Source organism: Marmota marmota, unplaced genomic scaffold, assembly GCF_001458135.2.
Source record: "Marmota marmota marmota unplaced genomic scaffold, marMar, whole genome shotgun sequence".
Lineage (NCBI taxonomy): Eukaryota > Metazoa > Chordata > Mammalia > Rodentia > Sciuridae > Marmota > Marmota marmota.
In genome coordinates, this window is record NW_026000079.1 from 6,569,693 (window position 1) to 6,589,955 (window position 20,263).

The following is a 20,263-nucleotide window of genomic DNA, read 5'->3' on the forward strand; positions in this document are numbered from 1 at the left end:
TTCCTACCCCCCCCCCCCAAGACAGTTTCACTAAATTTCTGAGGCTGGCCTCAAAAAAATTTGCTATCCTCCTGCCTCAGCCCTCAAAGTTGCAGTAATTGCAGGCATGTAATCCACAGCATAATCCATTTAGTCCTTTGGAATTTTCCCACACTCTGTTCAAAGGCCTTAGTTTCAAGATTTGAAAATTTAATTCTGTCCCTCTTAGTTGCAAAGTTGTTACAATGTTTTATTTCAGTGCTCTGGATCCAGTACCAGGCCTGAGGCATGTTAGGGGAGGGCTCTACTGCTGGGCTACCTCCCCAGCCCACATTATGTGAAGCATGTGCAAAGATCTGGGCTGGGAACCTGCATCTAGGCTGATGTATCAAACACCTCTTAGAATCAGATTTGATTATTTTTTGGTTTGCTGTGTTCATCAGGCTGACTATAAACACCTGGGCTCAAGTGACCACTCCTGCTTCAGCCACCTGGCAAGCATACGTCCATGCCAGGTCAGAACTGCTCCCCACCCCTATCCCCCTTGGTCCTGGGATTGAACTCAGGGGTACTTTACCACTGAACTATAGTCCTTGTCCTTTTTATTTTTAAAATTTAAATCCTTTTTTTCACACTTTTCATAGTTGTAAGTAATGATCAGATTTGTTTCTATATATTTGTACAGTCACAATTTATTTTGAGACAGGGTCTTGCTAAGTTGCTGCTGCTAAATTGAGGGAAACAAGTTTTTGAGTATAGATTTGGGAATACTCTAATCTCTGCAGAACAACTTTGATGTGGGACAGCCCCTGGAAGTTAGTTAACTGGACCCCCAAAATGCTGAATGGTAGCTGCTACTTTCCCCAATTTTGTTCCCGTGGGAGACTTGGTTATTGCTCTTCCCACCCTGATTCAAAAAACCAGTTTGCTCTGGCCGCCCAGACTTCCCCACAAGCTGCATTCCTGCCCATGAGCTCATTGTTTTGGCTTCTTTGCTTGTATATATCCACAGCCAGTGCCAGAGGTCTCAGCCCAGGGCCCCCAAACTGGCTGAGGCTGCATTCCATTCAGAATTTCACCACCCCCACTTGGTATTCTTCCCGCCCTCATGTGGTCACATGTGTATGTTTATTCAAGTTAGCAGGGGACAAGGTGTGCTGGGAAAGAGAGCCAAGGAAGCAGACAAGGAGAAAAAAAAACATTTAACTGTTAGGTTTCACCTTAGGTTAATTTTCCACTTTATTATTAATCTTTTTATTTTTTTTGAAAGAGTCAGAATGAGAGAGAGAGAGAATTTTTTAATATTTTTAGTTTTTGGCGTACACAACATCTTTGTTTGTATGTGGTGCTGAGGATCGAACCCGGGCCGCCCGCATGCCAGGCGAGCGCGCTACCGCTTGAGCCACATCCCCAGCCCTCCACTTTATTATTATTATTATTAAATATTTCTCTTTTTTGGTACTAGGGATTGGACCCTGGGGTGCCTAACCAGTGAGCCACATTCCCAGCCCTTTTTATTTTTTAATATTGAGACAGGGTCTTACTAAGTTACTTAGGGTCATGCTAAATTGTTGAGGCTGGCTTTGAATTTGTGATCCTACTGCCCTCAGCATCCTGAGCTGCTGGGATTACAGGTGTGCCCCACCACGCCTGGCTCCACTTTTTTTTAAAGAAGGCATCCAGGCACAATGGCACACATCTGTAATCACAGCTCCTTGGGAGGTTGAGGCCGGAGGATCACAAGTTCAAAGCCAGAATGGACAATTTAGCAAGATCCTGTCTGGAAAAGGGTGGAGATATAGCTCAGGTAGAATGCACCTAGGTTCAAACCCCTGTCTTGAGGAAAAACAAAACAAAGCAGTTTAATTGAAGGGGTCATGGCAGCAGGGCAGGGGTCTTCCAGTTAAGAGGAGAAATTGGACTCAAACTCTCTCATTACACTTATTTTTTAATTTTATGTTTAGATGGGGTCTCCCTATGTTGCCTAGACTGGCCTTGACCTCCTGCCTCAGCCTCCCAAATAGCTGGGTCTACAGATGCACACATACAGTGAGGTGCACACATACAGTGAGGTAAAGAACTCACTTTTTTCACCCCAGATGAGGTAGGCAGATTCCAAGTTCTAGGCCATTCTAAGCAATTTAGCAAGCCCTCAGCAACTAGGGAGATCCTGTCCAAAATAAAAAGGACTAGGTCAGGGAAAAAGGGCCCCTGGATTCAATCCCCAGTAACAAAAAAGCAAAACAAATAAACAAACGAAAAACACATTTAGGCCAAGGATACAAGGATATAGCTCAGAGATCGAACACTTGCTCAGCATTTACAAGGCCCTAGGTTTTTGTTTTTTATTTAAACCCAGGGACACTTAACCACTGAATGATATCCCCAACCCTCCCCCCACCCCTTTTTTAAAATTTTGAAACAGGGTCTTCCTAAGTTGCTTAGGGCCTAGCTAAATTGCTGAGGCTGGCCTTTAACTTGTGATCCTGCTGCCTCTGGAGTCCTGGGATTACAAGAATAAGCCACCACACCCAGCTAGGAGGAGCTGGTTTTGAAATTTTTGCCATACATTTTGTAATGTACTGAGCTGGTTTTGACTCTTAGGTATTTTGATCTAGGAGACAAAAAGAGAGTTTCCCTCGGAAACATTGCTTTCCTGTGCATTTTATTTTTGAATCTTCTATGCCTGACTATCCTGCATTTTCCATTCCTTTGGTTGCTTGGAGCAGTTCCCACCCATCTCCTGTCCTTGGTGGAAATGGGAGGAGAGCAGACAGCTGGACTGCTGTACTGGAGCAGCTGTGGAGTTTCACTGCTTTGTTACTGAAATTTCCTGAGGGCAAGATATCTTGTTTATTTCCTGTTGACCCTGAGAGCCCAGATCTAAGGAAAGGTGGGGCACACCTCAGGTGAAGAGATATTGTAAGGGTGTTTTCTTACTCTGTAAAGTTTTGGAATCATACTATATGCTTAAGTAGAAAACTCCTTTCCTCTCCCCCCACTCCTCTTCATGATTAAAAAAAAAAAAAACTGCAAAGGCTGTGAGAAGTGAGAAATTTCTCATTTCTCAGAAATCCCTCATGAGGCAGAGAAGAGAAACGGGGAAACAACTTTGTGTTGAAATGCAGTTTTTTTTTGTGTGTGTGTGTGTGTGTGCACGCACGCGCACACAAGTGCATGTTTTGAAATGATACAGCTTGCTTTCGGTTTGTTTTGTGTTGCTGGAGATTGGACTCATGACCTTGTGCATGCCAAGCACATACTCTCCTGTTGAGCCACACCCCCAGCCCTTGTTGTCAGTTGTAAGAGACAACAAACAGTACTACACAGGAGCTTGGTAATAGTGATGAGGAGCCCGTGGTTGCCTGCTGCTTTAACCCTTACCCCCACCTCAAAGTTTGGTGGTTGGAGCCAGATCTGAAACAGGATGGAGGTCTTCTACCTTCCTTTCCTTGTTATGAGTTATGAAGCACATATCAGTGCATAAACTAGTAATATAGAATAAGGATTTGGTAAGAAGTCTCAAGTAAAGATTATTTTTAGAAGAAATGCAGTTGCATTGCTTTCAAGTACACAACATAAACACTACTTTGAGTTTGTCCTAGAAAAAAAATCTGTTAATTAGGATTGATTTTTTTCTTTCATTCCCTCCTTCTCTTCCTCCTCCTCCTCCTTTTTTTAGACAGGGTCTCACTTAAGTTGAGGTCTTGATAAATTGCTGGCCTCAAACTGATCCTCCTGCCTCAGCCTTCCATCTCAGATTATAGGAATGTGCCACCTTAACCTGTGCATTTATTAATTCTTATTCCTTACAAGTCTACAAAATCCTGTTTGGTTGGGTGTGGTGGCATACACCTGTTATTCCCAGTGATCTAGGAAGCTGAGGTAGGACTTGGCAACTTAGCAAAAACCTGTATCAAAAGAAAAAATAAATAGGGTTGGGATATAGCTCAGTAGTAGAGTACTCTGGTTCCATCTCCAAACTAGAAAAAAAAATTTTTTTTCTAAAGAATATTCATGACACCTTGAAATGGTATAAAATTAAAATTTCAGGGCTGGGGATGTGGCTCAACCGGTAGCACGCTCGCCTGGCATGCATGCGGCCCGGGTTTCGATCCTTAGCACCACATACAAACAAAGATGTTGTGTCCGCCGAAAACTAAAAAATAAATATTAAAAAAAAAAAATTTCAGTGTGGAGGCTGGGGTTGTGGCTCAGTGGTAGAGCACTTGCCTAGCACATGTGAGGCACTGGGTTCAATCCTCAGTACCACATAAAAATAAATAAATAAAAATAAAGGTATTGTGTCCATCTACAACTAAAAATATATTTTTTTAAATTTCAGTGTCATAAATAAAGTCTGCTTGGAACCAGCATGTCTATTTGTCTACTTATCCATCTGTGGCTACTTTTGTACTGCAACAAACAGAGGAGAGTAGTTGCAACAGAGAGATGACCTGTAAAGCCTAAGATATTGACCATCTAGTTCTGTAAAGAAAAATGTTGCTCAACCCTGAACTAGAGCTGAGGAGTCTCATTTTGTGATGAAAGAGGCAGGCAACCTGTAATCCCAGCTGCTTGGAAGGCTGATGCAGGAGGATTGCAAGTCCCAAGTCAGCCTCAGCAGTTTATCAAGGCCCTAAGCAACTCAGTGAGACCCTGTCTCTAAATAAAATACAAAACAGGGCTGGGGATGTGGCTCAGTGGTTAAGTGCCCCTGGGTTCTATCCCCAGTATCCAAAAAGAAGAAGAGAACTAGCAACCTAGCTCCTGGGGCAGGGGGACTCTGCTCCCATTAGTGGGCAGGCCCTGGCTACCTGCTTGTTAGCCCAGAATCTCAAGGATAAACAGTATGCTCCTTTTTATAGTCACCCCAATCCTCATTTCTCCACCTTTTTTCCCTTTTCACTCAAAGTTCTGTTGAACTCTTTTAAGGGATTCAGGCAAGGCTCAGAAAAGTACCACATACAATTCCAACTTGGGACCTTTTTCAAACTACTGGGGCTTTTCCTCAGGCCACTGCAGCACTGCGCTCTGTCTTGTTTCTGTACCTCCCTTTCAATTGAGGTGACATGTTCCCTAGGAGCTGATTGTCATGTCTCATATTTTGGATTAGCCTTGGACATTTCCTTCTCGAATTTACCCACCTTTAAACCTCAGCCCTGAAATACCTTCCTCTTGAGTTGTCACCCACCTCCTAGGTCAAGGAACCCAAGATCAGTTTGGTGATTGTTGCCAGTTATGCTGAGTTAACTCAAAACTGTTTCTCTTGTTGACAGGCATAGGCTTAGGTACTTTCCTGAGACTTTCTACTTCCTGTATAAAGGAGGAGTCTCTCACCTCTTCATCACTTGCCTGTGACAAATAAACCCCTCATGCTTTAACTTCCCCCACCCAGCTGCCTCTCAGCAGCAGAGATGATGGATTTGAAGGGTATTTTTTTGGGGGGGGGTACCAGGGGCACTCGACCACTGAGCCACATCTCCAACCCCATTTTTGTATTTTATTTAGAGACAGGGTCTCATTAAGTTGCTTAGCACCTCACCATTGCTGAGGCTGGTTTTGAACTCATGATACTCCTGCCTCAGCCCCCGGAGCCGCTGGGATTACAGGCGTGTGCCAGTGCCCCCTGTTTGAGGGGTATTTTGGGAAGAGAGGAAATAAGAAGCCTATACCTACTACATCTTATCGCCCCAAACCATAATCTACTCTAGCAAGATGCTCCATGGTTCAATTTACTCTGGTGGGAGAGGATGTTAAGATGGAATCTGTTACACTGGAGAGAAGGGGAAAGCAAGAAATTAAAAAGAATCTGCTGGAGAGGATCTGCATTTTGTTCTCTGGCCCTCGGCTGGCAATGTCTACCTAGATCCTCAACCTTACTTCTCATACGTGTTTTCTGAAAGAAAAAACATGACTTAAGACTGAGACACTCTTGAACTAACTGGGCCAGCAGCCTGGTTCTTGTGCTTTTCACTCCCAGTTATCAGAGAGGCTGAACCTGAAAGAGTGGAGGGGAAGGGAATCAGGCCACCCCTGCAGCTGTGAGCACCTGCTTACAAGGGAGGCAAGACTAGGGGGTTGGGGGAGTCTAGGAGCTAAATTTAGTCCAAAGTCTGCAGCTTAAATTGGGTGGGTATTTACCCACTGGCAGGGGGAAGGGAGAGGAATCCTTACCCAAGTGAATTTTTGTTTCTTTTTCTTTTTTTGGGGGGGGGGGGCGGCTGGGGATGAACCCAGGGCATCACATACTAAGCATGATCTGCCACTGAGCTACACCCTCAGCTTCCAGACCTGAGGAACTTCTGAGCTTCTGAGACCTCATAGTTTACCCCTAAATACACCTGGACTAGAACCACCTTCTGGTCCCCCAGCAAATATTTGAAAATGAGGAGTCCTGGACATGCATTGTCCATCTACATGCCTGATCTCTGTACGTGTCAAATTTGTCCCATTTTGATTCTCAGGGGTCTAGTTCCTCTGAACTCTTCCCTAAATTCCCCCTCCCACACCAAAACCAGGGGCTCCTCCACCACATGTCTCTGCCCTTTGGGTGGCAGCTTCCTCTCTCAGACCCTCCGTAGAGTTTCAGAGGTGTCTGGCCACACAACCCCTGTCTTGGGGGCCAGGAAAAGGGGTTGCTTGGGGTCAGGTTCCCCTTCCTAAGAACTTCCACATTGTCTAGAGGAAGGAGTCCCTAGGGGCTGCACTGAGTCCTAGCTTTCAAGTGAGAGGAAAAAACAAACCCCAGATGAGAGCCACTTGAGAAATGAGAGTTGGAGACAGTGAGGGGACTCCAGGGGTTCTGGGAAAGAGAAAAGGGGTGTTGGAGGCTGGGGAACCCCACAAGGAGAAATGGCTTCCTTCTCCACCTGTGATTGGTTCTCAGACTCAGACCAATACTCCAAACCTGCCCAGCAACAGCCTTAAGAGGCGAAAGAGGGAGGGGAAGGGCTGGCCGGTCAGCTGAGCTGCGCCTCCACCCAGCTTGCAGCCTGTTTCCAGGAACTGTGGGGAGCGCTGGGGTTCTGCACTGCACCTCCTCCCCTCCGGACTCCACTTTCAGCCTCCGGCGTCTGCAGACTGGCGTAGGTCCCATTTCCTTGGTTCCTCGCCTGTTTGACTCCCCTTACAGGTCCTTGGGGAACCCACCTGACATCTCTTTAGATGGGACTGTGACATCAAGGCTGGACTTTCCCTTTCCTTGACCCTTTTCCTCACTCCTGCGCTGGCTGAAGTCTGTTTCATTTTCCTTCCCTTCCATCACTCTTTTTCCCTCCTTCCTCATCCAGTCTCCTTCCAAGATGCCCAAATTCTTCCTTCTCAGCCACATCCAGCCCAGGGAAGGCCTGAGTCCCAGGGTAGCACTGTGAGGGGAGGAAGACTGCTAGAGAAACCCTGTCCCCCAGGCAGCTCTGGTGTCCTTCACTGGACCCAGTCATGGGGTTAGACTGTTTCTTCAGGCCCTTTAGCAATGGTCTTAGCCAGCCGGCAGAGGGGAGGCAGATATGGGAAGGTTGCCTCAATGGAGGGGCAACTACTCCTGTCACCCCTTGGGAAATCTGGTCTCCATAAGTAAGGAACTCAGGTGTCAGAACTGCAGGGTCACACCACCTCAGAAAGTTATTTACCTTGAGAAAAAAAAAAAATGGAGGGGGTGGGGGAGCAGAGGGAGGAGACTAGGGTGAGACACTTCTGAAGAATGTGTCCTTGGCAGGACATTCAGTACTGTGGGCGCTCCCTCACCCAGCCCCAAGGCCCTTAAAGGCAGGCCAGGCTCCTCCTCCTCTAATCATTTCCTCTTCAAGGGACAGGGGGCCAGAAATCATGCCCCCACCCCCACAAAAAGCAATAAACCAAGAGCTTAACAGGAAAATTGCTAATAACAGAAAAGAAGGGGAGGCAGAAAGACAGGGCCAAAGAGAAGAGGAAAACAGCTCCAAAAGGCCAGCAGCCATTCAGCTCAGCCTCTATTGAAAAAAGTACTACTGTGTTCCCAGACTTTACAGAGAGAGCCTCCCAAGAACCCCCATAGCTCAGGATCCAAGATCCCAACTTCACATCTAAACTGGGAGAAGTGGTGACTCCTAGTGGCCAGTGAGTGACCTGCAAGACTGAGGCTGGCCAGGATCCTCTCCCTTTGACCCAGGCACGTTTTTTGTTTTTGTTTTGATATTGGGGATTGAACCCAGGGGTGCTTAACCACTGAGCCACATCCCCAGCAGCCCTCCGCTTTTTACGCATTTTTTTTTTTTAAAGAGAGAGGGAGACTATTTTAATATTTATTTTTTAGTATTTGGCGGACACAACATCTTTGTATGTGGTGCTGAGGATCGAACCCGGGCCGCACGCATGCCAGGCGAGCGCGCTACCGCTTGAGCCACATCCCCAGCCCTTTACGCATTTTTTTTTACCTTTATTTATTTTTAAGTGGTGCTGAGGATGGAACCTGAGTACCCTTCCTACCTTCAATTCTGACCTCACACTGCTTAGGTGGCTCAGATGGCTGTGTTCCCACAAGGACAATGAAAGGCATATTTCTTACTTGTCATAATCAACTTTAATAAAAAATAAATTAGTTCTGGGGAAGGAACTATTTTAGGAGGTGGGAAGTGGGGACAGAGGCTAGAGTGTCTTATGGTAACATTTCTTTTTTCCACCTTCTGCCCAACTGGTCCCTGTTCCAAGAGGCAGTCTTTTGTGGGTAAAGCAGGATTGATATGGCTGACCTCCCACCCTTAGCTAAGTAGGGAGAAAGAAATAGAGTCTGGGTAAGGGGAAATGGGATCAAAGACAAAAGGGTGGTTCATTTTTAATTTTTGGAGTACTGGGGATGGAACCTAGTACTTGTCTTGGGCATGCTAGGCAAGTGCCCTACAACTGAGCTCCAGTCCCCAGTCCAAAAGGATGGTTTAGAAGATGTGAGGCCTGAACATAAGAAATGAGGTTTAGGGCACAAAATTGTATTTGATGGAGAAGCCACACTTTTTAAGTAGCTCAGATTAGTAAGGAACTGCAAACTTGCTTTTCTCTCAGCTTAGAAAAGTCTCAGGGAAACAAGTATTGCCCCCCCCCCACTCCTTATCAATTTAAATAATTTCTTTTTGGGAAGTGACACACATGTAAGGGGGTGCACACCCCTGCAGGCCCAGATACACATCTGGGGACATCTGTGCACACACACCATCATACCACATATACAGACCCAATCACACATCTTGATAGTCCCCTTCAGTCACTTTGCCCCTGTAGTCATCCTGGAGGACACCCTGGTGAGACTGAGGCAGTCTGGAGAACCAGGGAGTACAAAGTGGGTTGACTGATGAGACCAGTGATGGCATAAGAAAACATAAGGAGAGAGTGTCCTGGAACCATTTCAGGCAGGCTCCAGGGGGCTCCGCTCCAGGACACGCGCACAAGAGCGGCAACAGGTGGCTGTGTAGTAGGGGTAGACGCAGAGCCGAGCCTGTACCACCAGGGGGCAATGTGGAGAGCTGTCCTTGCACTGATCATCTGAGGACAGAGGAGGCCAACAGGTACAAGGGTTCATCCATCCGGAGCTGTACTCCCCTCCCACTGGTCCTCTCTGTCCTCCACCCAGACTTCAGCTAACTCCACTCTGTTGGGGGTTGGGGAGAGGGGGCATTTTACCAGGGCGCTGGTTGCAGGGTTGGCTGTTACAGGGTCGTTTCCTGGAGGGTCGCAGGTGTGGAGGGCATCGAGTGCTGAGGGTCTGGTTGGCACTCAGGCACTGGATCTCTCTTGTCTGTGTGCCCCCCTGGCAGGAGCGAGAACACTAGGAAGAACACAGCTATCATATCAGACTTTTGCTGACCCCAGGGTTCCTCTTTAACCCCAGGCTACCACCTCCTTCTCTGAAAGGTAGTGATGGCACATTATCTGGGGACATTATGAAATCCCAAGTGGAGAAAAGGCCCACCTGTTCTCCAAGTCTATAGAAAATAGGACAATGTGAAACCTCAGCTGGGCTTATCCTGGGGCTCAGAGACTTGGGGTGTGATGAGCACTCCCCCTTCTCTGGAGGCCCAGGCTGAGCAGGGCAGGGAACCAGGCACTCACCGGACTCCAGGGAGTAGCAAACCATTGGTCCTGGCAAGGCTGACCCTGACAGGGCTGCAGAGCAGGGGGCCTGGGCAGGTGGGAACAGTTGCTAGGAGAAGTCACATTGAACTCAGTCCCCAGTTTGGACACACAGATGACATCTCTACGCTGTGTGCCAGAGCCACATTCTGAGGAGCACTGATATAGGGGAAGGGAAAACAGAAATCATTCCCAACTGGGGATGTGAACTCCTGCTGGGACTGGAATCCCCGCTCTGTCCCCCTCCCAGACCCTCAGCTCACCTCCCCCCAGGGCCCTGTGTACCAACACCTTGTGATCTCACAGGGCCCCAAGCTGCAGGCACGCATGTCAGGAGGGCGGCTTCCTGGTGGGCAGCTCTGCTCACTGGTTCCTGTTCCTGCTTCCTCTGGCCCTGCCCTAAGCATCTCCCCACTCCTGAGACAGACCACAGAACGTCTCTGGATCCCTGTCCCACACTCAGCTGAGCACTGTTGAGAAGTAGAGTGTCCTGTGTGAAGGGAGGCTGCTGGTGACTGGAACAGGAAGAGGGGGCTTTGGGATGGAAGCATCCTGGGTCCTGTTCCCAGAGGTTTGGCAATGCCCCAGAGGTACCAGATGGGCAAGGGTAATGACAGTTGCATGTCCAGAACTCTGACATAAGTTTTTCCTCACTTATTTCTGAGTTCCCAGTATAAAGCACATAATAGGTATTTTTTCAATAAATGCATTTTGAGCTGTGTTGAGAAGACTGATAGGATGGACTGAGTGGGGTCACCAGGGATACAGGACTTGGTTAAGGGGCTGAGGGGCCCACCTTGGAACTCCATTCACTGTGGAACCAGGCTGTGGTACAGGGCCCCATGTCACAGGCCTCTCTGCTGGGGGGCTGGGGGGGGCCCGAAGCACACTCCTGCTCATGCACTTCCTTGCCGTTGTTTCCAACACAGCGAACTTGCCTGCTCCTCTGACCTCGGCCACACCGGACAGAACACTTGAGGGGGTGAGGGGGAATCCATCAACCAGGATCTGCCTTTGATAGCCACCCCTACCCAGTGGGTACAAGCTTTTGTGGGTTGAGGAGGAGGTTGAGCATGGGGCTCCAGGCCTCCAGTCTCTGGTTCTTCTCTTATATGACATATATTAGGATTTCATATGAGATCCTGTTTGTAAAAAGTTTCTGTAGACGAAGAAGGAAGTGGAAAAAATACTAATCTAGTTCATTGATGTCCAATTCTCTGGGGTCCTCCTTGCAAAGGCCCACTTACCTGGCTCCAGGCAGAGCCCACCTCCCAATGGCCACAGAGGCGCAACTGACAGGGCTGGGTCACGTTGGGCCTGGGAAGATGTGCACAACGTTCCGGAGGCACAGAGGAGCCACCTGCCCCAAACTCTTGCCGGCAGTGCAGCTGGCGGTGCTGGGTGCCTGGGCCACAGGAGCGACTACAGGATGTCCACTCACCAGTCTCCCAACTGTGGGCACAGGCAGGGCAGGGGAGAGGGAGAGACAGGGACCAGATGTGTGGGGTTGCCGTGTGCAAGGAGAAGAAACATACTGGGCATGGGGCCCCATGGAGGAGAGTGGGCACCTCTAGCATTTGGAGTCTGGTTCCTTGTAGCAACTTAGATTGCCACTGCCGGGGTTTTCTTGCTGTCTATGGGGTGTCAGTCATTCTAATCTTTTCTTTCTTTCTTTTTTTTTGAATATTTTTTTAGTTGTTGATGGACCTTTATTTTATTTATTTTTATGTGGTGCTGAGGATCAAACCCAGTGCCTCATTCATGCTAGGCAAATGCTCTACCACTGAGCCCCAGCCCCAATCTTTTCTTTTCCTTTTTTGGGTACGGGGATTGAATCCAGAGGGCTTTACCATTGAGCTACATCCTTAGCCCTTTTTATTTTTTACGGCAGGGACAGGGTCTTGCTAAGTTGCTTAGGGTCTCACTAAGTGCTGAGGCTGGCCTTGAACTTGTGATCCTTCTTCTTCAGCCTCTCATCATTGGAATTATAGGCATGTGCCACCCCATTTGGTAAAAGGAATTGGATGTTTCCCAGTTAATTTCTCTTGCCTCTTTCGATTTCTGTTTTTTCTTTTTTCCCCTTGCTGCTGGTGATCAAACCTAGGGCCTTACCCAGGCTAAGCAAGTGCTCTACCACTGAGCCACATCCCCAGTTATCTCAACCATTCTAATCTAGTATTGATTATCTCTTTGCAGCCAGGAAATGTCAAGTTGAATGCACAGTCCAGGTAAGATCCTGTGAGTGAGGAGCAAATCCAGGAGCAATTTGTGTGTTTCTAGTATCCTGACCCTCTTTGTGGGCTCTACTCACTATGGAGGACACGGGGGGTTGTGGCAGTGTTCAGGGTTGGTTGGAGGCCTGGCACCCATGGCACAGTTGTGTTCGTCCAGCTCCTCTCCTGACTCTCGAGAAATGCACAGGAAAATGGGGCGCCAAACACCTGAAGGGGAGGAAAGGGTAGTCAGGGGAAGCAGGATGGTTTAAACCCCAGTTTCCATGGGGTCCCAGGTCCCAGGTCAAGGTGTGGACCCACGATCTAGGATACGTAGTTGGGAGTGTCGAGTTGGGCATCTGGACTGAAATGTCAGGAACATAGGTCTGAAGTCACCTTCTCCACAGGACGCTGAGCACTTGGAGTGTCCCACTTGTTTCCAGTATCCAGCTGGAGACCCCAGGGGTGTCCTGAGATGGGCAGGGGCAGGCATCTGAGGGATCCGTACCTGGCGCTGGAGGGTGCCTGGGGTCCGGACTGGGCGGGGTGCTGAAGCAGCTGGGGGCTCCCCCCTCAGCCTCTCTGTGCAGGGGAGTTGAGAAGGCAGATCAGATGCCTCCTACCACCTGGAGCTCCTCTCGGCTTCTCCGCTCCTCCTGGGTCTGGGGGTCAATGGAGTCTTACCAGGCTGAACCTGATGGATGGGAGACTCCGCAGTGGCGCTCTGGGGGGCTGGAGGTGGTGAAGCCAGGACATACTGATAAAAGACCCCAGGGTTATCCTCCTGAAAGATCATCTGGGGGAGAGAGGAGGTGATCGGGGGGGTGTGGGGTCCTCCCACGGGACCCCTATGGCTCTGCTCTTAGAGGACAGGTCTTCCTCTCAGCCCCCGGCTCACATAGACATCCACAGGCTGGGTTGTGGGGCCGTCAGCTGACAGACTCTCTGCCTTTCCCTCCTCCCGAGGAGGACGGTTATACTGGAAGACAGTTCCACCAGCTGTGTAGGACCCAGGGGGATCCACAGCCCAGTTCCCATTGATGATGGACCTGCCCCCAGGGCCACGAAGAGCTGAAAGGGAGAGATCCGGAACTTGGAGGTTAGTCATTCTGTCCTCCTCCCCACTACTTCCTGACCCTTCCGTGCATCCCACCCAGCGCTTAAGATACCCTAAGCCATCTCGGCTTCCTCATTTCCCCAGAAAGAGGGGGAACTTCTCCCTGTTTGGCTTGTGTGTCGTGCTGAATAGGAGCCTGGGAAGCAGAACCGAGAGACCAGAGGGAGGTGGGACAGGACGGGGGCCGGGTGCTCACCCAGGTAGTTGGAGCTGGGCCGGTGCTGGGCAATCTGAAGCTGGGAGGCGCCAGCGGGAATCCAGAGGATCTTCTGATAGCCCAGAGGGCCCCCTCGGTCCGTGAGGTTCCCCGAAATGAGGCGACAGGTAGAACCGTCACCCCCACAGACTCCACAGCCATCTGGACGCTTGCCAGACCCGAGGATGCCATCACAGCCAGGGCTCTGGGAAGGGTGAGGTGAGGCAGGGTCACATGGAAACCAGATGCCCCCTTACTCACCCTGGTCCACGCGGGGCCCTCAGCTCATCAGCAGCCCCAGCGCCCTGGCCACGCTCGGGGATGTGGGGAGCCTGACGGGAGCCCTCCTCAGCGTGGCAGGCCAGAGCTTCCCCTGGGGGAGTCTGTTACTTTGTGGTTGTAACGATGACTGAAAGAGACTGTGTGCACATGCACACCCTGTCCTCCCTCACCAGACAGCGTCCAGCCACACAGATGTCGGGGGCTCCAGGCTGACACAGGGTCCCATCCTGGACCTTTTCAGTGTGACGGACGTAGAAACGGAAGCCGCGGGGACGGCAGTTCAGCTCACAGCGTTGGGATCCCTGAACTAGAAGACAAGGTAGAAGGTTGGTTAGCCAGGGTCCCTGGTGAGAGACCAAGAGTGAAAGAGCCCCGAGTCCTGACAGCAGCTTTACTGATATCACCTTGGGACATCTTGAGGTTACGTGAATTGGTGTGACTGAAGGAAACATAACAGTCCCACACATTGAAAGACGGGTGAGAGGGCTGGGGACATAGCTCAGTTGGTAGAGTGCTTGCCCTGCATGCACAAGGCCCTGGGTTCAATCCCCAGCACCACCAAAAAAAAGAAAAGAAAGAAAGACTGGTGAGAGCCTGGCATGTCACGAGGTGAGGCAAGAGAATCGCAGCTTTGAAGCCAGCCCCAGCAACTCAGCAACGCTGTAAGAACCCAGTGAGACCTGTCTCTCCAGCCTACTTCTTGGCACCAAAGACCAACTTCCTAGACCACAGTGTCCTTTACTACCCTTTTCTACACCAAGCCCCAGCCCCTTTACCCAAGGCCCACCCCTGTCCTCATAGCCTTACCTCTGTGGCCCCTGAGCTTCCTGGGTCTCTTCTTTCCCTAGTTGGGAAGCAGGACCTCGAAGGGGGCCACCCCTTCCCTGAGGCAGTGGCCTGTACAGGGAGTGGGTTTCTCGGGAAGNTTTTTTTATTTTTACTTTTTTTTTAATTTTTTTTTTTAATTATTTATTTTTTAGTTTTCGGCGGACACAACATCTTTGTTTGTATGTGGTGCTGAGGACCGAACCCGGGCCGCACGCACGCCAGGCGAGCGCGCTACCACTTGAGCCACATCCCCAGCCCCTTATTTTTATTTTTTTTAATATTTATTTTTTAGTTATTGGCGGACACAACATCTTTGTTTGTATGTGGTGCTGAGGATCGAACCCGGGCCGCACGCATGCCAGGCGAGCGCGCTACCACTTGAGCCACATCCCCAGCCCGGCTTAGCACCCTTGGTACCAAAAACAGAAGAAAGAAAAAAAAAGAAGAAATGTTGATCAGGTCAATAGAGGCCATGAGACCATCAAGGTTTGCTTTTTGTTTGAAATGGAGTTTCTCTATTGTTCAGGATGGTCTCAAAGTCCTGAGCTTAAGTCATCCTCCTGCCTCTGCCTTCCAAGTAGCTGGGACTACAGGTGCTTGTCACTGCCCCTGGCCATTAAGGGACTTCTACCACCTATGATTACATAAGTTCAAAGCTTATAAGGGTTGTCTTGGTGCAACTGAAACCACCAGGACCCGTGGCACCTCTGCTCCTACTGTGCCGTCTGGACAGGACCTCCCGTGTCACATCAACTTCCCACCTCTTAGGATGGACATGTTCCCAGAGGAAGCTAACCAAAGGACACTTCTGGATAGCTCCCTCTCCCAGCCTGACGCTTTTGCTGACCACGTGTCACCATCTGACATCTAAAGTCCCCTCCCCTTTCCAGAGCTGGGCTAAATCTCTCTGGCCCAGCTCAGGGGAGTAACAAGGTATGACAGAAGAGAAAGAGAAGGCCTGCGTGGGGAAGCCCGGGGCCGTCCCTCCATCACGCTCACCTGCTCTCCGGCAGCTAGCACCTCACCTTCAGTGAAGGGCTCCCACTGGTACAGCTGACCCATGAATTCCTGGGAGTCAAAGGCTGCGCACTGTAGGGCCCGGGGATCTGGCTGCTCAGGTGGGCAGGGCTGAGGTGGGGGGACACAAAAGAGAACCGGGAAGGGATACTTGGGTGTGGGCCAGGGCTGGACCTGGGGAGTTGGGGAGGGTCAGGTCTATGAAAGAGCACCTAACCCCCACCCTGAGATCAGATGCCAGAACCCTTCTCCCTCAGGTCCAGGTCAGACAAGGACCCAGACTCAGTGTTAGGGAACCAGATTGGAATTCTGGGCTAGGGAGACAAGGCCCAGGGAAGGACTCACCCCTTGGCTGCAGGCTCTCAGCTGCTCAGTCTCCCCAGAGCATCTTGGGACAGGGCTGCTAGGAGCAAAGAGGCTCCAGAGGGAGCTGGAGTGGGGTCCAGCATTCAGCAGAGGCAACCAGCCATCTGGTGGATGAGGGGCAGGCTCCATGCGGGACCCATAAGGGTTTCCCCCAGGTCTCCAGTGCCTTTGTCTCTGCTGACCTTGTCCCCGAGGGACAGAAGGGAAAGGGTCAAGGCGGCTTCCTGCTACCCAGGGACTGGCCCAACCCTGAGAATTTGGCATTCTTGGTTGAGAAGACATGTGGAAAGAGCCACTTTCTCCCAAGGAAGGGGAAGGTGAGGGAGACCCTGTGCTAGAGGCTTGGGCTATGGGGTGAGGCTGTGTGGGGACAGGACTGGTTCTTGGGGGCACCTCGTTCTGAGCAGCTTCAGAGTTTGGGGGTTCTTCTGGGAGGGATGGGATATGGGCAGATGGTTCTGGAGGAGGGAGCTGAGTCTGGGAGCCGTGGTTTGCAGAGGATGGCTCTGCTCTGGGACTCAGGGTTGGAAAGTGTCCTTCCCTTCCAGAAGAGGTCTGGGGAAGTTCAGATCTGGACGACCTCCGGGGGTGCCTGCGGCTCCTATGCAGTGGCAAGGCAAAGGGCACTCTTCCATAGCCGAACATTCCTGGCTTGATGGGGTCTCGAACCCGGGACCTGAAGAGGTGTTGCAGACATGGGGTCATAGCTCTGGCCATCACTGACCTGTCTCTCCAGCCTACTTCTTGGCACCAAAGACCAACTTCCTAGACCACAGTGTCCTTTACTACCCTTTTCTACACCAAGCCCCAGCCCCTTTACCCAAGGCCCACCCCTGTCCTCATAGCCTTACCTCTGTGGCCCCTGAGCTTCCTGGGTCTCTTCTTTCCCTAGTTGGGAAGCAGGACCTCGAAGGGGGCCACCCCTTCCCTGAGGCAGTGGCCTGTACAGGGAGTGGGTTTCTCGGGAAGTCTGAGGTCTAGGGCCTTGACCCCGGGGTCGAAGGGCTTCTGGATGTCTTGGGGGTCTGGGAGGGAAGGGCAGGCCCGGGCGGAGTTGACATGTCCGGCTTCGGCGCTGCACCCCCACCCCACAGGGCTGGGAGCAAGAGGCCCACTGGTCCCAAGATCCCCAGACACCCTCAGGGCCCCGGCCCTCCTCTGGGGGTGTCTGAGGAGACTGTTCAGACAACACCTACATAGAGAAAAAGGGCAGACAGAATTAGAGTGACCTGAGGGGGACCCTCCAGGTACCTAGTCCAGGCCTGGAGCTGGCCAGTTGTTACTGGCTGAAGGTCAACATCAGAGGCGACCTCAGCCTTCGGTGTCCTTGTCAAGCATTAGGGAGTTAGCAAGGGAGTTGAGGGGGCCAAGCATGAGGGAAGGGGACCACAGCTCAGCAGAAGGTGTGGGAAATGGAGACTTGGCCTGGGGAGGCAGCCTGGGAGGCTAGGGGAGACGGAAAGACCCCAGGCAGGGGCTGGTGGCCGCCCACTTGCCCAGGGCTCACCTCCTGGTCCAGGCAGAGCTGAGGGAGGGACAGAAGCAGCAGAAGACACAGGCGGGGCCTGCAAACCAAAGGCCAGGATGCACCAGCAGAGCCAGAGGTGTTGCGACACCGCCCGCCCCTCCCCCCCAGCGACTCCCACTTCTGCCAACTTCTCAGAAAGCAGAAGTTTCTCCTCACTTTCCTGGACCCTCCCAGTGACCCTTCCACCCACATCCATGGATGAGCCTTCCCTCCTCGCTGGCTGCCCCTCCTCTTACCTGCCCACCCACTTCTCCATCTCTCCGCCCTGCACTGCCCCTGGGCAAGGGAGGAGGGGACCGGCCAGGATCCCTACTCGGGCATCAGGGCGTGGAGACTGCGCTCTGCAGGGACAGAAGCCGGTGGTTACCTCTTCAGCAAGCTGGAGGGCTGAGAGAGGTGACTCCTCAGAAGGACATCTCGGGAGCAGGGGTGGGGGGACGAGTCCAACCCTTTATGATCTGAGGGTGGGAGCAGGAAGGAATGCTGCCTTCTCCATCTGCTGAAGCTACAGGGTGGGGGTCTGACCTCAGCCTCCCAACTCAGCTTGGTCCCCTCCCCTTGGCCCTGTAGGGACCTCTCAGCTCCTCCCTAAGTCCGGAGGAGGGGCTGTGGGGGGGGGGCAGCGCAGGCCCAGAAGCTGTTCGTCCTCAGGGTTTTATCTGGCCGGCTCCTGCCCTCCGGGGCTCCTTGGGAAGGTGGGCAGCAGGCTGGGCAGGACGTCAGACACCCCCTCTGTTTCCTACCTGACTCCGGCCTTTTCTTCCCTTAGCCAAGCTGCTTTATGGATGGAACAGGCCCATCCCAGCCTGTCTCTGACGCTTTTGGCCAAGGAATAAACTAAGTGGGTTGATGGCTTCATCTCTAGAGAAGAGGGTGATTTAACTCCCCTCCATGCCAGCATCCATTCAGCATGGGCTCTGGGGGGCCTTATTCATGCAGTTATTTTTCTCTTGGGGCACAGCTGTAATGGCTGGGGAAACCTGGGAAGGACAGCCATGCAGCCAGAGCTGCCCTTGCTGCCCAGTCACAGCCCTTTCATTCTGGAATGCTGGGAAGTCTATTCTGGAGTCTAGCTCTGAAAACTGGGGAAGTGGGGCTTGGTCAAAGCCTGACTCACCCACCCATGCCCTCCCGTCCCTTCCTTCTCACTATGAACCCTTCCCACCCCCATCCCCATCCCGTCTTAGTTCTGCTTTCCAGGAAAAAAAAGCACTGTTTCTGTTGGATCTGAAAGGCACCCGTTGAAGAATCCAAGGAGGCCGAGCCAGCTTAGGGGCAGGAAAACGCAGAGGGAAGGGTAGGAATGCGCTTGGGGGTAGCACCACTCAGCTCCAGCCTCTCTGTTGGACCCCAGGACTCAGAGTTGGAGGGAGGGATCAAAGTGGCTGAGCCACAGGGCAGGGCCACCTCAGCTGCTTGGAGTTGGAGAGGGGGTTGATGGTGGCCTCTCTTTCCCCTGGCTGGGCTGGCCACTGAGGTCAGCAACTCTGCCCTGATGGGAGGGGGAGATAGGGTTCCAGAGAAGGACCCACATTCCAACCCAACTCTCAGCCCTCTGCCTGGATGTTACTTGGGGATGAAGGGAAGCAGAGACAGGGTGATGGTCACTGCCTGCTCCACTCCCCTCTCCTGGGCTCCCCTCGACTCCCCGGGTCTATTCTTGCTGCTTCTCTTCACGGGTCTACCCAGTACACATAATCCTGTCCTGAGCTGGCTTTGGCAGTTCCCTGGAGAAGTGAGGGGTGGGGGTGACGTGAGCTCCTGGGGTGGGGCCAGGCCTGGCTCCCTCTCTGGAAAAGTCTCGCCCCACCCTCCCCTGCACAGCTGGGCAGGGGGCCGATACCCTCTGCTCTGTGGAAACAGACACACATTTGTGCTTTCACTCCTTTTCATGTCCCTCATCTGGTGTCTCTCTCTGACCAAGGTGAGGAAAGTAGAGGTCAGAACTGGTCACTCTGGTGCCAGGCTGGACCCTGGTCAGGACAAACCTGGGCTCCTTCTGGCCACACCTCCCACTCTGGACAGTAGAGATCAAGGAGAGCGACTGGAGCAGAGCTAATCCCTTCTCCAACGTTGACCCAAGGGACTCTAGGAAATGGGCCACTGCTGCTGGGTGGGGACTAGATAGTGTGGTTCTGGGCTGGCCATGGAGAGTCCCTGTCCTGAGTCAGAATTCCTTCTTCCTCATCCGGCCCTCTCCTGGGGCCTGGAGGACTATCCAACAGGTGTCTTTCCTTTGGGTCAACCTCCTGCGCCATCAGGTTGAGCTGTATCAAAGGCACTCACCTGCATCCCTGTCGGCGACCCTGTCCCTCAATTCCAGGAGTGAAGGTGTCTGTTGGGGGTGGGGAGGGAGGACATGTCCTCGAAAAGCATCCCCCTGGAGGAGGGAGGCAGAGGCGCCAGCGCGTACAGGGAGGTCTTGGGTATGTTTTCCAACTTTACTATGTGCCTTGTAGGAAGTTTGGCTCATTGGCCGCCCGGAGGATGGGGCCAGAGTACCGGCGGATCAGACCCCCTCCCCAGGAATTCAACCCCAGGGGCTGGAGGACGGTCCAGGGTCGTGGTGGGGGCGCGACCGCTCAGCTCGGGGAGCGGCGGCGGCGCGGGCTGGCGGTCTAGTCGCGGGACGGGTG

At 51.8% G+C, this 20,263-nt stretch overlaps 1 protein-coding gene and 1 long non-coding RNA gene across 9 annotated transcripts in view; one reads left to right on the forward strand and one right to left on the reverse strand.

Annotated features, from left to right (window-relative positions):
- The window catches only part of Adamtsl4 (ADAMTS like 4), a 43,980-nt gene that overhangs the window by 9,513 nt on the left and 14,204 nt on the right, over positions 1-20,263 (reverse strand). For 2 of the 7 annotated variants that reach the window (XM_048814894.1, XM_048814895.1), the window contains exons 4-20: positions 17,864-17,968; positions 17,607-17,664; positions 16,951-17,291; positions 16,079-16,775; positions 15,742-15,844; positions 14,059-14,195; positions 13,607-13,811; positions 13,192-13,364; positions 12,978-13,089; positions 12,690-12,875; positions 12,392-12,521; positions 11,328-11,532; positions 10,877-11,053; positions 10,344-10,595; positions 10,060-10,239; positions 9,631-9,775; positions 8,517-9,492 (exon numbers count right to left, since the gene is read on the reverse strand). In XM_048814894.1, the coding sequence (XP_048670851.1) occupies positions 9,356-9,492; positions 9,631-9,775; positions 10,060-10,239; positions 10,344-10,595; positions 10,877-11,053; positions 11,328-11,532; positions 12,392-12,521; positions 12,690-12,875; positions 12,978-13,089; positions 13,192-13,364; positions 13,607-13,811; positions 14,059-14,195; positions 15,742-15,844; positions 16,079-16,775; positions 16,951-17,291; positions 17,607-17,664; positions 17,864-17,968 (3,343 nt within the window). In that variant the 3' untranslated portion in view covers positions 8,517-9,355. Of the gene's footprint in view, positions 1-8,516; positions 9,493-9,630; positions 9,776-10,059; positions 10,240-10,343; positions 10,596-10,876; positions 11,054-11,327; positions 11,533-12,391; positions 12,522-12,689; positions 12,876-12,977; positions 13,090-13,191; positions 13,365-13,606; positions 13,812-14,058; positions 14,196-15,741; positions 15,845-16,078; positions 16,776-16,950; positions 17,292-17,606; positions 17,665-17,863; positions 17,969-18,075; positions 18,706-19,913; positions 20,221-20,263 lie in introns of those variants that run through there. The other 5 variants (XM_048814897.1, XM_048814898.1, XM_048814896.1 and 2 more) reach the window with 5 other exon arrangements.
- LOC107156840 overlaps positions 6,169-20,263 on the forward strand; it is a 34,750-nt gene continuing 20,655 nt past the window's right edge. Inside the window, exons 1-4 of one of the 2 annotated variants that reach the window (XR_007351902.1) lie at positions 6,169-7,067; positions 12,277-13,392; positions 13,756-13,825; positions 14,062-14,214. This is a non-coding gene — a long non-coding RNA (uncharacterized LOC107156840). The remainder of the gene's footprint in view (positions 7,068-12,276; positions 13,393-13,755; positions 13,826-14,061; positions 14,215-20,263) is intronic. The other variant, XR_007351901.1, reaches the window with a different exon arrangement.